The sequence below is a fragment of the Ziziphus jujuba genome, chromosome 10, assembly GCF_031755915.1.
Source record: "Ziziphus jujuba cultivar Dongzao chromosome 10, ASM3175591v1".
Taxonomy (NCBI): domain Eukaryota; kingdom Viridiplantae; phylum Streptophyta; class Magnoliopsida; order Rosales; family Rhamnaceae; genus Ziziphus; species Ziziphus jujuba.
Window position 1 is genome coordinate 21,382,909 of NC_083388.1, and position 14,620 is coordinate 21,397,528.

Genomic DNA, 14,620 nt, shown 5'->3' on the forward strand with positions numbered 1-14,620 from the left:
TAAAAATAAAAAAGGACAACAGCAAAAAGAATAATCGTCATAATTCAAGGAAAATGTTATTCATTTTTCATACCAATGTAATCTGTGATCAACAACCCATCTGTGCACAGGTCTGTTGGTTTCTTCTTTCTCCATAGAGAAGCTTAGAGAAAGGAAAATCTGGCTTTTCAACAAGCAGATTGCCCGTGTCTGCTAAAGAATCACCCTGTTGGTATATTGCATTGAACTTACAGGCCTTGGCGGTTTCAGGGCATTGCAAGGATAGAGAAAATGAAGAAGAAGGAAGAAGGAAATGAGTAGGGCAATGGCAGCCATTGTTGATGAAGAAAGAAACATTAAAGCACTTTTGTTTAACGTTTAGTTTGTAAAGTGCATGCTTTATATATTTCTGTCTCTTACTCTTACATTAATGAGTAAAAAGAGAGAGAGAGAGAGAGAGAGAGAGAATGCAAATGGTTTCTTGCGTTTTTTATATTAAAGTAATTGGTAATTAGTAGCTCAGTTCTTTCAGTTTGATATTCAGAGCAGTGGTGGTATTGATTATCCATCAAATTGGGAATTTTCATTTTTTTTTCCTTTTTTTTTTTTTTTTTTACTTGGCAAATGGCAACGCCTAAATTAGGATAGTAACTAAAAAAAGGGAAAGACAGAGGAATCTTGGTTTGACTATTTAACAAGTATTCTACAACTTAGCATGTAGAAAGCAAATCTAATTTTTCTTTTTCTTTGTTTACAAACTATAGTATCAAATATGTTGTCATAGTCTCCAACTCTCCATTACAACTGCTTACCACCTACCAGCATCGATCATATATCTGAATATGTCTAGAGAAATGTTTGAGGCAAACCTTCTAGCAGAAAAGTAAGAAAGTTATCTTGTAATTTGTAAACAAGTAACCATCTGAGTATCATATAGGAAATACATATAAAATATACATAATGTTGAATAGTAAATGCATTTCATAATTTTTTGGGTCTAAAAAGCTGACTTTGAAAGGTAACATAGCTAAAAAGTGACAGAATGTGAAAAACATTAGAGCAAAGATTGTTGAACAAAAACTCAAACAGCACCACAACCAAGTTGGGGTAAGAGGTCTTTGATGAGCCAGTACGACATATAGTAATAAGCCTTTTGAGTGGGATGAACTCCATCCCAGCTAATTCGTTGGTGGGGGTTAGAACAGACCGGTACTCTACTATCTCCGCATAGTTTATCTGAGCTGTAGTTATATTCACCTCCAATGCCACAGCAGGATTTTTGCAGAGATGAAGCATCAAAACCTGTTTATATTCCAATCAAAAAAGAAAAAAAAAAAATGATCACCCAAAACCTCATAAGCTTTTGTTTCCCTTGAAAGTTTATTAGTAGCGGAGAGAGAGAGAGACTGACCCAAGTTAGAAGCATGACGATATACCCACTGGAATGCATTATAGTAATCTCCATATAAAATGCTAACATTAGGGTGCTTTTGCTTCAAATCTTCAATGGCAATTTTGAGATGGTCATTTTGATAAATTGAAAACTCATTCAATTCCTTTAGGCAGTGATACTCATCGTAGGCAGAAGAATCATTGGTTTGGAAATCTGTAAGGTAAACTGGAAAACACCCTATTGGAAAATTTCCAGGGACAACAATTTTCAAAGCGCCATAGCCAATGACTGTCTGAAATTAACCATGTTGCAGATAATATCATATGGTATATATAAATATTTCTACAAATCAAATAAAATTGGGAAAAAATGCTAGTTGTTTGAGAAACAGAAGAGGTACTTGGACAGCATCTTTAATAGCTTGGACTACTTGGGGAACCATTTCCATGGCCTCCTGAATGGTTTTATTGGCTTGCTGAAGAGCATAGTTGAAATCGTTCCCTCCTATCTCTCCCACCATGAACAAAGACCTCTTAAGCTTCTCAGCACAGTCTATATACATCAAAGTAGATGAAAAATGTATTGAATTTTATGTCACGGAAAAATGTATGCATAGATTAGTGAGAATTGATTTTGATACTATAACCATTAGCATTGAGACATAATGAATTGAAATGGGTGCTCATCCAATGGAGTTGTACACTGAGAGAGCTGTTGGTTACTAGGGAAATTATATTCTTCTCAGCGAGAACATTAGGGGACAAAGCAGTAGAACCAGCAACTGCAAAGTTAACTCCTTGATCTTTAGCGAACACTGAATCATTGCTTAAGTAGGGATTAAGTAAGGGAAGTCCAGCTGATTGTGCTGCAACAAATCAAAATAAAAAGATTATGTAAATTGAGCTATCAGTACTAAGCAGTAAATCCAAGATTTTTTTTAACCTAAAGTTATTAATGGAAAAGTGCTTTAAAAAAATCCAATATCCCTCCTTGAATAGATATTTTTGAGGGCTTGGAAAAGGATTTTAATAGTTTTCTAAATATACATAATCTTAATTTTTGGAAAATGTTTTCTAATTGGAATATAAAGAAACTGACATTCTTTTTGTTATTAAAATATACTTTTTCTTTTTCCAGTAAAAATTGTTTAAAAGGGATCCATGAAAATTCATCGTTTATATCTTACATGACAAAAATAATTTAATAACAATTTTAAAGGGTCCATTTTAAACAATTTTTATAACCTGATCATCTATACATCTATGATCATCTATACAACGACCTTTCTTCGTTGTTGTTGCTGTTGGTTATTATTATTATTATTTTTTAATTTTTTATGACGCAATCTTACTAAGGGATGGCGTTGGATATTATGAATATTAACTATTTCCAAAAAATAAAATAAAATAAACCCAACTAGTCCCTACCTAATACAAAAGAAGGACAATTTGGACATTTGAAACATTGGCTCTATTTTTAATCTTTCATAAACGAATAGCTTCTAGTATTTATTTATTTATTTATTTGGGCAATAAAACGAATAGCTTCTTGTAGGAAGAAAGGTAGAAAATATAAAAATATAAGACAGCATGAATTATGAATACCTTATTTAAAATTCTGGTAATAATCAGAAAATGCCATGTCACATCATAGGAGAAAAAAAAAGAAGCGAGGAGAACCGTTGGATTATTTGGCAAGGAATGGAAGAAGTATAAACTAAAACAGGGAAAGGTCAGACTTTGGACTATAATAACATATATTGATTGAACACAGAATTAAATAAGCACCATAGAAACGTGATTAATTTTTTATTAATATTATCGGCATTATTGAATCACACGTACATACTCTACCTAATTCTCTCTATTAATTATATAGGAAATAGAACCAGAAAAGCTTTAAAATTTTCAAAGTAATAATTATATTGATTAATATTTCAACCCAAATCAAGTAGATATTGAATAATGTTTTTCAATGATACAGAGATTAAAAAATAAAAGGGTAAATTTCATTATACCTTTTCTATTTTGTCATGATTATATTTAAATTTTATATTTTTAAAAAAATATCATTAACCTCTTTTTAATGTTTTTTATATGTATCAAAATAAACACATAATCTATTTTTAAGCTAATTTTGTCAATTAAAGCCTTAAATGCCATAAAAATATTAAAAATGAAACAATTCACGATTGAATAATATTGCGAATATACAGTTATAATCTTTTATGGTTGAATTTAACTGCTAAAAAGGGACAGATAAGGCCTACATGATAATTTAAAATATATATATATATATATATATATATGTGAAGTCTACTTGTAAAAATAAATAAATAAATGGAAAAGTTTAAATTAAATTTTTCCAAAACAAAAACTACATCAAAAAAAAAAAAAAAAGTTTAAAAGGGTATGATCAAAGGAAATTATATGTATTGTTTACCAATGTAATCTATCATCAACAATCCGTTGGAGCACCGGCCTGTTGATCTGTTGAAGAAAGTCTCACCGTAGGGAAGCCTAGAGAAAAAACAAGTTGGTTCTTCATAGATAATATTGCCAGTGTCTGATAAAGAATCACCAAGTTGGTATATTGCATCGAACTTGCAGGCCTTGAGATCTAGATCTCCTTCGCGAGGACGGGGAAGACGATGATGAAGAAGAAGAGAGAAGAAGGAGATGAGTAAGAGAAGCAGAGTTACAACTTGGGTTGCTGCCATTATTCTTGGTGTTTGGACAACTAGTTTTGCTTTTGCTTTCGCTTTTGTATTCTGTAATGGTCAACTCTTCAATTACAAGCCGTTGCACTAATTTTTTTTTTTTTTTAATCCAATGCAAATGATAGAAATTATTAAATTAAGATTTCATTTTTTTTTTAAGTTTTATTTTGCTAACGCATTGGCTTTTGTTTTTTGTTTTTTTTTTTTTTTTTTCTTTCCTACCTAATTGCGTGAAATTCACTTTTGATTATTTCAAATGTTAATTAATGTTAATGGTAGTTAGAATTTATTAAACAAATCAATTAAGTACACATGTAAAGGGAGGAATAAAAACAATGAGTCAAACTTAATTTTGAAATGGTTTTCAATTTTAGTGTGTTTTCTTTTTCTTTTCTTTTCTTCAAGTTTATAATTATTTAAAATGCCTGATAAGCTTTGGTGATTCTATTAATGCTCAATCCAAAATCCAAACAATGCTATCAAGAAAGATTAAAAGGTCTACATTTTTTTTTTTCCCCTCTCAAAAGCATATTTGACGACAAGAGCGCGAAAATATTTATAAAACACTTCAATTTTAAAAGGTCGATAACTACGCTAATTAAGCAACATGGAGATTATGAAATATTAGCTAAAGCACGTTTCCGGAATCTCAAAAACATAAGTTGCCAGTAGAAAACTACTGCAGAAAAGTTATACTCCTTGAATAGAGACATTTTTGGAGGCTTGGAGAAGCTAGTTATTTGGTAAACATTTTAAAATAAAGTTCAAACTGTTTAGTGGGGTAGAATAGATTTTGCTTTTCAATTACAAGGACAAATTATTTTCTGAAAACATCAAGAAATTAGCTATTTTCTAAATAAAAACATTTTTTGAAAGCGAATTTCGGAAACTCAGTTTGGTATGTCAATTAAACTTTTAACCATTGCAAATTAGTTTAAAATAGAGCCAGGAAATTCTTTGTTAATCTCACACATGTTATGAATAAATAAATAATTCGCCTAAAAAATTTAGATAAAACCTATTTGAATCTAATCATGAATTAAGGCGTACACGTGCATCAACTCTCCTATATTAGAACAGAGAAAAACAGAGCATTCCCAAATGAAGTTTAGACTGAAAAAGAGGGATTATGTATAGAAAATTAGCAAAATCAATTTCATCTATAAACATGGCAATCTTCCTAGGGAATTGGGTTAATTATGATTTCCTTGACTGAACACAGAATTATTCATAAATATCAGTCTGAAGAATATAAAAAACGGAACATGAAAGTTGTGTTGCCAGTTGGACACGTGGTTCAAACGTTAAACAGAACATGAAGGAAATGAGTAGGAGAAGCAGAGAAAGAAATTGGGTAATGTCAGCTATTGTTGATGTAGAATGAAACAAGAGCACTTTGGCCTAACGTTAAGTTTGTAAAATGAGAAATTTTAAGGATAAGCTAAATTTTATGCTTTAAGAATTTTTTTTCTAATTAAGAGAATGTACTTCAAAAATAAAAATAAAATAAAATAAGAATCTAGAATGGTTCACTGCCAGTGCCACCAGTGGCCAGGCAAAGGACAATGCTAAGATCTCTGTTTCGTCCTAGACAATCAAGAAAATTAATTAATTAATTGGTTTAATTATGATGTGGAATATGTATTTCACAATAATACTAATAAATAATAATAGCAGTAGTGCTTGTATTAATGTATATCGTAGTAGTAGCAGTGTTTGTAATAATATATAATAAAGTGGAGTTTATATCCTTTAAGAATTCTATCTAATTAAGAAACAAGAATGAAAAACCCAACTTGGATAATAATATACTTAGGCCTAAAGAGTATATATACATATATATATATATATACACCCAAACTTAGTATATGGAAAGTCTCCAAAAAAAAATATAGATCATCTTCACTGCTATGCCTGCTATTTTCTCCGAGAAAATCTTCAAAGAAAGGTTGTTATTTGGCTGCTTCTTCATAAAGATTTTGTTATTTGGCTTCTTCTTTATCAAAGATTTTCCCGGGGAAAAGTGGCAGAAATAGCAGAAAAGAAAAGAATGAGAATGGCAAACTCGGATTGGATAGTTTCCATATGGCACTTGACAGTAAGTTGAATTCGCTGATTCATATTATTGACAAAGATTTATTGTGTTTTTGTGTTTCTTGCTTTGTAAATACCATAATTGTTAAGTTATCATTATCGAAGAGATAGTGTAATCGTTAGAACTTATATAATTGTTTTAGTTAAAAAACAGAATTCCACGAATCTAATACAGAAAATTTTATAGACAATGGTTATTTGGCTGCTTCGTCCAAGATTCTGGTTTTTCATCATCAAGAAGAAATTAAATAACTCGTTTTCTTCTTCCATTCCATTCAAGCTTCATTTTTTTATATTGAAAATAAGGCGAAAGATTCACAATACCACAATGTGAAACTAAACTTAGCACATAATTTTTGTTTTAAAATTTTTGGATCTTTTAAAAACATAAGCTTTACGTATAATTTGCGGTGTGTCTTTACAATGTTCTTGATGGATATCAAACAAAGTTGTGCAAAACCTAGAGCGTAATTGTTTTCTGTTTGCTTAGAGAGCAAAGAAATATGATTAATAACTATTATGTCCTATTTCACTATCATTAGAATTTTTGACTGACATGCATACTTACATTCTTTAAAAATTTTCCATAATATTATTGTTGGAAGAAGATGTTGGTCCTGTCATATGGGGGGTCATTGTGATTTGGTCCAAGAAACCCCATAAAATTAATAAAAAATCAAACCTTAAACATGGGATCCTACTTCCTAATGTCTTTTGGAAATTTCTCCGCCTCAAGACCTTTTCTTTATATAATTTATTTATTTATCTATTTTTATATAGAAAGCCCATAAAATTATCCAAATCGAAGCCTAAACATGGGTTCCAAGTGGCCCATGTTTTTATTACTTGGGGAACTTGCTCTGCTTCTGCCTCTGCCTAAAGACCCTTTTTTTATATAATTTTTTTTTTTTTAATGTAGTTGATGAGCTGTTAATGACATATTTGATTACATAAAATATGCATTCATTACATATTTCTGTCGCTTGTACTCCTCGGTAGAAAAAATGAGAATGGGAATTGTTTCTTTTGTTTTGGTATAAAATTAATTGATAATTACTAGTTCAATTTTTCAGTTTGATATTTAGAACAACAAAGGGTTGTTGTGGAATTGATTGTCTATAAAACTGGGAATTTTATTTTTTTTCCCCAAATTGGCAACGCGTAAATTAGGATAACAACTAAAAGAAGGGCAATACAGAGGAACCTTAGTTTGCCTATTTTTTTTTTTTTTATCATATAAAAATTCAGAGGATTGCTTAGTATATGCTATGTTGCAGAATACTTGTTTAATGTCTAACTAAATATGCCTAAAGAAATGTTTCAGTCAAAGTTTCTAGCAAAAATGTAAGAAAAATTCTGTCGAAAAGAAGTATTAAAATCTGAGTATCACATAAGAAATACATAATATTGAATAGTAAATACATCTGATAACTTTTGGGTCTAAAATGCTGAGTTTGCCGTGGGAAATGAATAAGGTATCATTGCTAAAAAGGTGAAAAAATGTGAACATGCTACCATCGAACAAGGATTGTTGAGCCAAAACTCAAACACCACCACAACCAAGTTGGGGTAAGAGGTATTGGATGAGCCAGTATGACATATAGTAATTAGCCTTTTGAGTGGGATGGATTCCATCCCAGCTTATATACTTTTCAGGGTTAGAACACACCAGTACTCCGGTAGCTCCACATGGTTTTTGTAAGCTGAAGTTATATTCACCTCCAATGCCACAGCAGGATTTTTTCAGAGATGAAGCATCAAAACTTGTTTATATTTTTTCAAAAAACCAAAAAAAATCACCCACAAATCCTCATTATAAGCTTTTGTTTTCCCTTGAAAGTTTATTTAGTAGCAGAAAGAAAGAGACTGACCCAAGTTAGAAGCATGACGAAATACCCACTGGAAGGCATTGTAGTAATCTCCATATATAATGGTAACATCAGAATGCTCTTGCTTCAACTCTTCAATGGCAATTTTGAGGTCATTGTGATAAATTGAAAATTTATTCAATTCCTTTAGGCAGTGATATTTGTCGTAGGCAGAATAATTATTGGTTTGGAAACCTGTAAGGTAAATAGGAAAACACCCTATTGGAAAATTTCCTGGGACAACCACTTTCAAAGCGCCATAGCTAATTACTTCCTGAAAACAATGCAGCAGAATTTTTCATACTATTCAAATGTTTCTGCAAAGCAAAAATAAAAGGATAAAAAAAAAATGAAGAATTCTAGTTGTTTGTGAATAAGGAAAAGTACTTGTACAGCATTTTTTATGGCTTGGACTGCTTGGGGAACCATTTCCATGGCCTCCTTAATGGTTTTATTGCCTATCCCAAGAGCATAGTTGCAATTATTCCCTCCTATCTCCCCCACCATGAACAAAGACTTTTTAAGCATCTCAGCACAGTCTATATCAAAGTAGAGGGAAAAAGGGTATTGGACTTTATATCATAATAAAAGATGCATATGTAAATTAGTAAATTAGCTAGAATTGATTGGGATAGTAATTTAGCAATCTCTACCATTGAGACAGATTGAGTTGAAATGGGTGCTCATCCAATGGAGTTGTACACTGAGAAAGCTATTGGTAACTAAGGAAACTATGTTGTTCTGAGCAAGAATATAAGAAGGCAAAGCAGTAGAACCAGCAACTGCGAAGTTCACTCCTCGATCCGTAGTCAACAATGAATCTTTGCTTAAGTAGGGATTTAGCAAGGGAAGTCCAGCTGATAGTGCTGCAACAAGCAACAAACAGATTATGTAAATTGGGCTGAAACTCTTTTTGTCATTCCGATTACTTTTTTTGCATTGAAATTTGTTTAAAATGGAGCCAGGAATTGTTAATATATATCTTACATGATATAAATAAATATATAACAGTAATGTGCTTAAATATTTGAATCTCAAACATTTGGAGATTTCAAACATTTGTTTGTATTCTTGGTAGTATGAAAATATAATGAAATAGAACTGCACGAATCACATGATCTGTGAAAAATCTAGTAATAGCCACGAAATTAATGTTATGTTATGCACAGCAGGAGATTAATAAACAAGCGAGGATGACCGTTGGATCATCTACATAGGAAAGGATATAAAAATAAATAAAATAGGCAACAGAGAGGGGACAAATTTAAAATAATAACAACTATAAATTGGACATGGACAGAGTTATATTAAATCATAATCACCCTCCCTTTTAACATGATTAGTCGTTATTAATTATTATCATCAGCATTATTATGAACAAATTAAGTCAACAAACACATCTCCCATATAACATTCTACATAAATCACTCTCAACTATGAAGGAAATAGAACCTGAAAATCTTCAAAAAAAAAAAATTTACCAACTTTTGAGGTTGAAATTTACATATATTCAACTGAAATCGAGATATATCAAAGGGGAATATAATTAATACCGATGTAATCTATCAGCAACAATCCATTGGAGCACTGGCCTGTTGGTTGATTGAAGAAAGTACTCTGACCTAGGGAAGCTTAGAGGAAGGAAAACCTGGGTGTTCATAGATAATATTGCCCGTGTCTGATATAGAATCGCCCAGTTGGTATATTGCATTGAACTTACAGGCCTTGAGGCCTAGCTCCGCTTTGCAAGGACAAGGAAAATGATAAAGAAGAAGAAGAGAGAAGAAGGAGATGAGTAAGAGTTGCAGAGACAAAACTTGGGTCACTGCCATTACATTGTGTATGGACGACTGTAGCATTTTATGTCTGCGGATATGTGATAGTGGCTTAAATAGGCATGTGTACCCACAAGAAAATTAAGGATTCATTTTACTTAATTAATTAATAACACCGCGTTTGGCGCCATTTAAAGTAAACGCTAATCATGAGTTTTAAATGAGTTAAGAGTCTTCTCTATTTTATATATACCTTCCAAGAATAGAAATGTTTCAAAGTCTAAATTGTAAAGCTGAATATTAGGAGGGTGTATTCAATCTGGAGTTTGAAAGATTTTAAAAATGTTTAAAAATTTAGAGGTATTCGATTAAATTTTAAAAGAGTTTATACAAATCTAATGATATTCAATTCAGATTTTAATGCATTTTATAAAAGTCCATTAAAATTCAGATGTATTCAATTAGGACTTTGGAAAATTTTTTTAAAATCTTATGGTATTTAAAAAATCATTAATTTTAAAAGATTTTAAAAAATGATGGATTTTAATGAATTTAAAAAGATTTTAACAGTAAAATTGTGAAGAAAATTGTCAATATGAAATCCAGCCTTAATCCCAAATATTTCGTTAGATTCTTATAAACTCTTTATGAAATCTATGGAATTCCATTACAATCCATTAAATCCTTTAAAATTCGTTTTAAATCCATTAAACTGTAGATTGAATACATCCCTTTTAGTTTTTCAACAAAATATTAATCAACTATCAAAGTTGCAACACTAGAAAAATGGGTACTTTGGGATTTTGAAACAGGGAAATAAAGACATTCTTTGATGACTAAAATGATCCAGAGACTCAGTCTTTCCTTCTTATTCCCCTGAGTTCTCCACAATGTTGAAGTATCTCAATTCCTAAATATTTCGCTCCTTGTAATTGGATGCTACTCACTCGCAGCCAATCCCATAGATTGTGTTTCTTACACATACTTGTTTGTCAAGCAATTCAAATACCTGAAAGGTAGTGTTAAACTACCATTCTTTTTAAAAGATTAGAGACCGTTAAAATTAAAGATTATGAGCCGCCGCAACATCAGAAAAAAAAAAAAAAAAGGGAAATTGCAAGCCATGACCAATTTTCTGGGACAATTTTGAAAATCTTCTAATTTTAGTCAATTTTTTTCCCCACCATTCGAATTTATACCATTGACCATTTTAGCAATGGCCAATTTTCAGGTACAATATTGAAATTTATAGCAACATTTTGAAAATCTTATAATTTTAGTCAAATTTTCCCCAACCTTCCGATTATACCATTGACCGTTACAAATTCAAGGAATTTAAAAAAAAAAAATTAAATCATTTTCTCCTACCACCCCTGTTTCTCCATCTTCCTCACCAAGTTCTTAAATGGATTTTGTTTTTTAAAAACGTAAATTTGTAATGGCTCAGGATAGAATTGGAAGGTTGTGAAAAAAGTGGGTTAAAATTATAAGATTTTCAAAACCTTGATAAAATTCAATTTTATCCCCAAAAATTGACTATTACATGCAATATCTCATAAAGAAATCTTTCCTATGCATGTGTCATTATCTATAGCACAAATGTGTGCAAACAATAAGACAAGCCGAAGTTCACTAAACAAGTATGCATACATAAAATGAAGTAGTTTGAATGCATTATCATATGTAAATATACATGCATATATGTATATACCCATATTATGTTTGGTCTATATCAAACCTAATTAACATCGAATACTATCAAAATAAATTCCATTCTATTAAATGAAACGATTGAATCGTACACGGATTTAAAGAAAAAGTACTTTATGTAACATGATTTCACTATTCTATTAATTGCAAAATGGCAGCACAAGGTAATATATAAGATGTTTCTAACAAAAATACACTGTAACACAAACAAATTACTCTAGTGTTTCTGTTAACTAATTAAGCTCAATCTAAAGTCCGAACAATTCTACTAATTAGCAAGGTTAAAGGATCTACATTCAATCTCAAAAGCATACATATTTGATATCAAGAGCACTAAAAGATTTAAAACACACTTGAATTTATGAGGTCGATAGCTATTCTAAGCAACATGGAGCTTAATTTTGTTAGTCAATAGAATTTTCTAACCTACCAAATTATATATCTAATCTCCCTAAGCTTCATAAAGATGGGTTTCCCATAAATGTCATTCACAAAAATCAAAGTATGAATCGAGTAAATTATATACTATGAAAAACTAAATGCATTTATAATCTTTTGAGTACGAGCCCCTTATTTATCAAATTTAATTAGGCTGATGCTAGTCATGTTCTTATTTCCACTAGTTTCACAACTTGAACACAAAACTCAAACAGGACCACAACCAAGCCGAGGTAAGAGGTCTCGGATGAGCCAGTCGGACATATAGTGGTAAGCCTTCTGAGTGGGGTGAACTCCATCCCAACTAATTCGTTGGTCAGGGTTCGAACACACTGGTACTCCACTAGCTCCGCAACGCTTTGCTAAGCTGAAATTATAGTCACCTCCAATGCCACAGCAGGATTTTAGCAGAGATGAAGCATCAAAACCTGTTTATATCTCAAAATACAGACACCAACCCCCCCCCCCCAAAAAAAAACCAAAACCAAAAACAAAAATAAAAATAAAAATGAAAATCATCCCTAAAATCTCATAATCAAACTTTAATTTTGTTTACCATTATGAAAGTGTAAGAGATTTATTAGACTCACCCAAGTTAGAAGCATGACGAAATACCCACTGGAATGCATTGTAGTAATCTCCATATATGATGGTAGCATTAGGGTGCTCTTGTTTCAACTCTTCGATAGCAATTTTGAGATAGTCATTGTGATAAATTGAGAATTCATTCGCTTCCTTTAGGCAGTGATATTCGTCGTAGGCAGAAGAATCATTGGTTTGGAAACCTGTAAGGCATATTGGAAAACACCCTATCGGAAAATTTCCTGGGACAACCACTCTCAAAGCTCCGTAGCCAAGGACCGTCTGCAATTTAAACATGTTGCATAATATCAGATATGGTGCATAAAAAACTTCTGCAAAGAAAATGAAAGATAAAAAATGGGGGGAAAAAGTACTTGGACAGCATCTTTTATGGCTTGGACTACTTGGGGAACCATGTCCTTGGCCTCCTTAATGGTTTTTTTTTGTTGCTCAAAGGCATAATTATAATCGTTTCCCCCTATCTCTCCCACCATGAACAAAGACCTCTTGAGCTTCTCAGCACAGTCTATATATCAAAGTAGATGGAAAAATGTAATGAACATTTATGTGATAGATAGATGTTATATATATATATATATATATAGATGAGTCAGATTTGCTTGGTATAGTAAATTAATTAGTCACCTCTTGCATTGAGACAGAGTGAATTGAAATGGGTGCTCATCCAATGGAGTTGCACACTGAGAGAGCTGTTGGTTAATGGGGAAATTATATTCTTCTCAGCGAGAACATTAGGAGACAAAGCAGTAGAACCAGCAACGGCAAAGTTCACGCCTTGATCTTTAGTCAACAATGAATCATTGCTCAAGTAAGGATTAAGTAAGGGAAGTCCAGCTGATAGTGCTACAACAAAGTAACATAAAAAGATTATGTATATTGGGTTACATAACTTAAAGTTATTAGCGGAAAAGTGCTTCAAATGAATTCAATTTACTTCCTAGAACGGAGTTTTTAAAAATGATTTAAATGGAGTAGAGTTCTAGATAGATTTTTGGGGTTTTAGTTATTTTCTTTTGAATAAACATCAAATTTTACATTTTTTTTTTCACTAAATATAAATATTTTCGAAAAAGTTTTCTAAATGAAATATTAAGAAATTAAAACTGTTTTTCCTATTCAACTATACTTTTTTTTTTTTTTGGCATTGAAATTTGTTTAAAATGACGCCTGAAAAATTCGTTGCTAATATTAGTACATGATATAAATAAATTTATAAAAGTAGCGTGCTTAAACAATAAAATGAATTTATTTGAATATAATGGTGAATTAAGACATGCATTTATCCCTTGTATTAGAAAAACATAAAAACAGAGCATTAATTAAAAACATATCGTTTGACAAACCGGAACATACTTGCTAGCTAAAGCATTAATCTATCAAAAATCAAGTAATAATTTGAAAATGTCGTGTCCCACAACAGGAGATGGAGGACTGTTGGATCATTTAGACAGGAAGGAAGTTGGACCACGCAAGGAGAGGACCAGCTACAACACGAACTTTTAAGGTTGGAAGTTATAGGTTCATATTCAACCAAAAAATGTAAAAATAAAAAATAAAATTACACTGAACAGTGTTTTCTGATTATGTAGAACTTGGAAAAGAACACTAACATAAAGAACAACATTAAAGCTATCAAAAGAAAATGTAATATACCAATGTAATCTATCATCAACAAACCGTTGGAACACCGGCCTGTTGATCGGTTGAAAAAAGTCTCGCCGTAGGGAAACTTAAAGAAAACACAACCTGGTTTTTCATAGATAAGGTTGCCAGTGTCTGATATAGAATCACCCAGTTGGTATATTGCATTGAACTTGCAGGCTTTGAGATCTAACTTGGCACCAGGATGAGGAAGACGATGATGGAGAAGAAGAGAGGAGGAAATGAGTATCAGAAACAGAGACAAAACCAAGGTCGCTGCCATCTTTAACACATTGACAAAGCAGCTCTGGTTTTACATGTAGATGTGCGGCTGAAATAGGTCTACGTGTCTAAAGCAATAAATGGACTGGGATGACATTCTTTAATAGTGAACAACCCA

General features: G+C 31.6%; 2 protein-coding genes and 1 pseudogene across 3 annotated transcripts; all 3 read right to left on the reverse strand.

Annotated features, from left to right (window-relative positions):
• Positions 1-759: 759 nt before the first annotated feature.
• Positions 760-4,171, reverse strand: LOC107411819 (GDSL esterase/lipase At5g03980). The gene is made up of 5 exons (XM_016019488.4): positions 3,815-4,171; positions 2,019-2,237; positions 1,773-1,924; positions 1,391-1,664; positions 760-1,281 (listed from the first exon to the last, which is right to left on the reverse strand). The coding sequence occupies exons 1-5, from the start codon at positions 4,089-4,091 to the stop codon at positions 1,061-1,063; spliced, it is 1,143 nt and encodes a 380-aa protein (XP_015874974.1). The 5' UTR covers positions 4,092-4,171; the 3' UTR covers positions 760-1,060.
• Positions 4,172-7,552: 3,381 nt separating this feature from the next.
• LOC107411847 (acetylajmalan esterase-like) lies at positions 7,553-10,112 on the reverse strand (annotated as a pseudogene).
• A 1,970-nt stretch (positions 10,113-12,082) lies between these two features.
• Positions 12,083-14,607, reverse strand: LOC107411867 (GDSL esterase/lipase At5g03980-like). Of its 2 annotated transcripts, none has more exons than XM_025071152.3 (5): positions 14,233-14,607; positions 13,204-13,359; positions 12,933-13,084; positions 12,567-12,840; positions 12,083-12,404 (listed from the first exon to the last, which is right to left on the reverse strand). In XM_025071152.3, exons 1-5 carry the CDS (start codon positions 14,501-14,503, stop codon positions 12,184-12,186), a joined length of 1,074 nt encoding a protein of 357 aa, XP_024926920.1. In that variant the 5' UTR covers positions 14,504-14,607; the 3' UTR covers positions 12,083-12,183. The 2 variants fall into 2 exon arrangements, with proteins under 2 accessions (XP_024926920.1, XP_015875017.1); XM_016019531.4 differs by having other exon boundaries at positions 13,204-13,422.
• Positions 14,608-14,620: the final 13 nt, after the last annotated feature.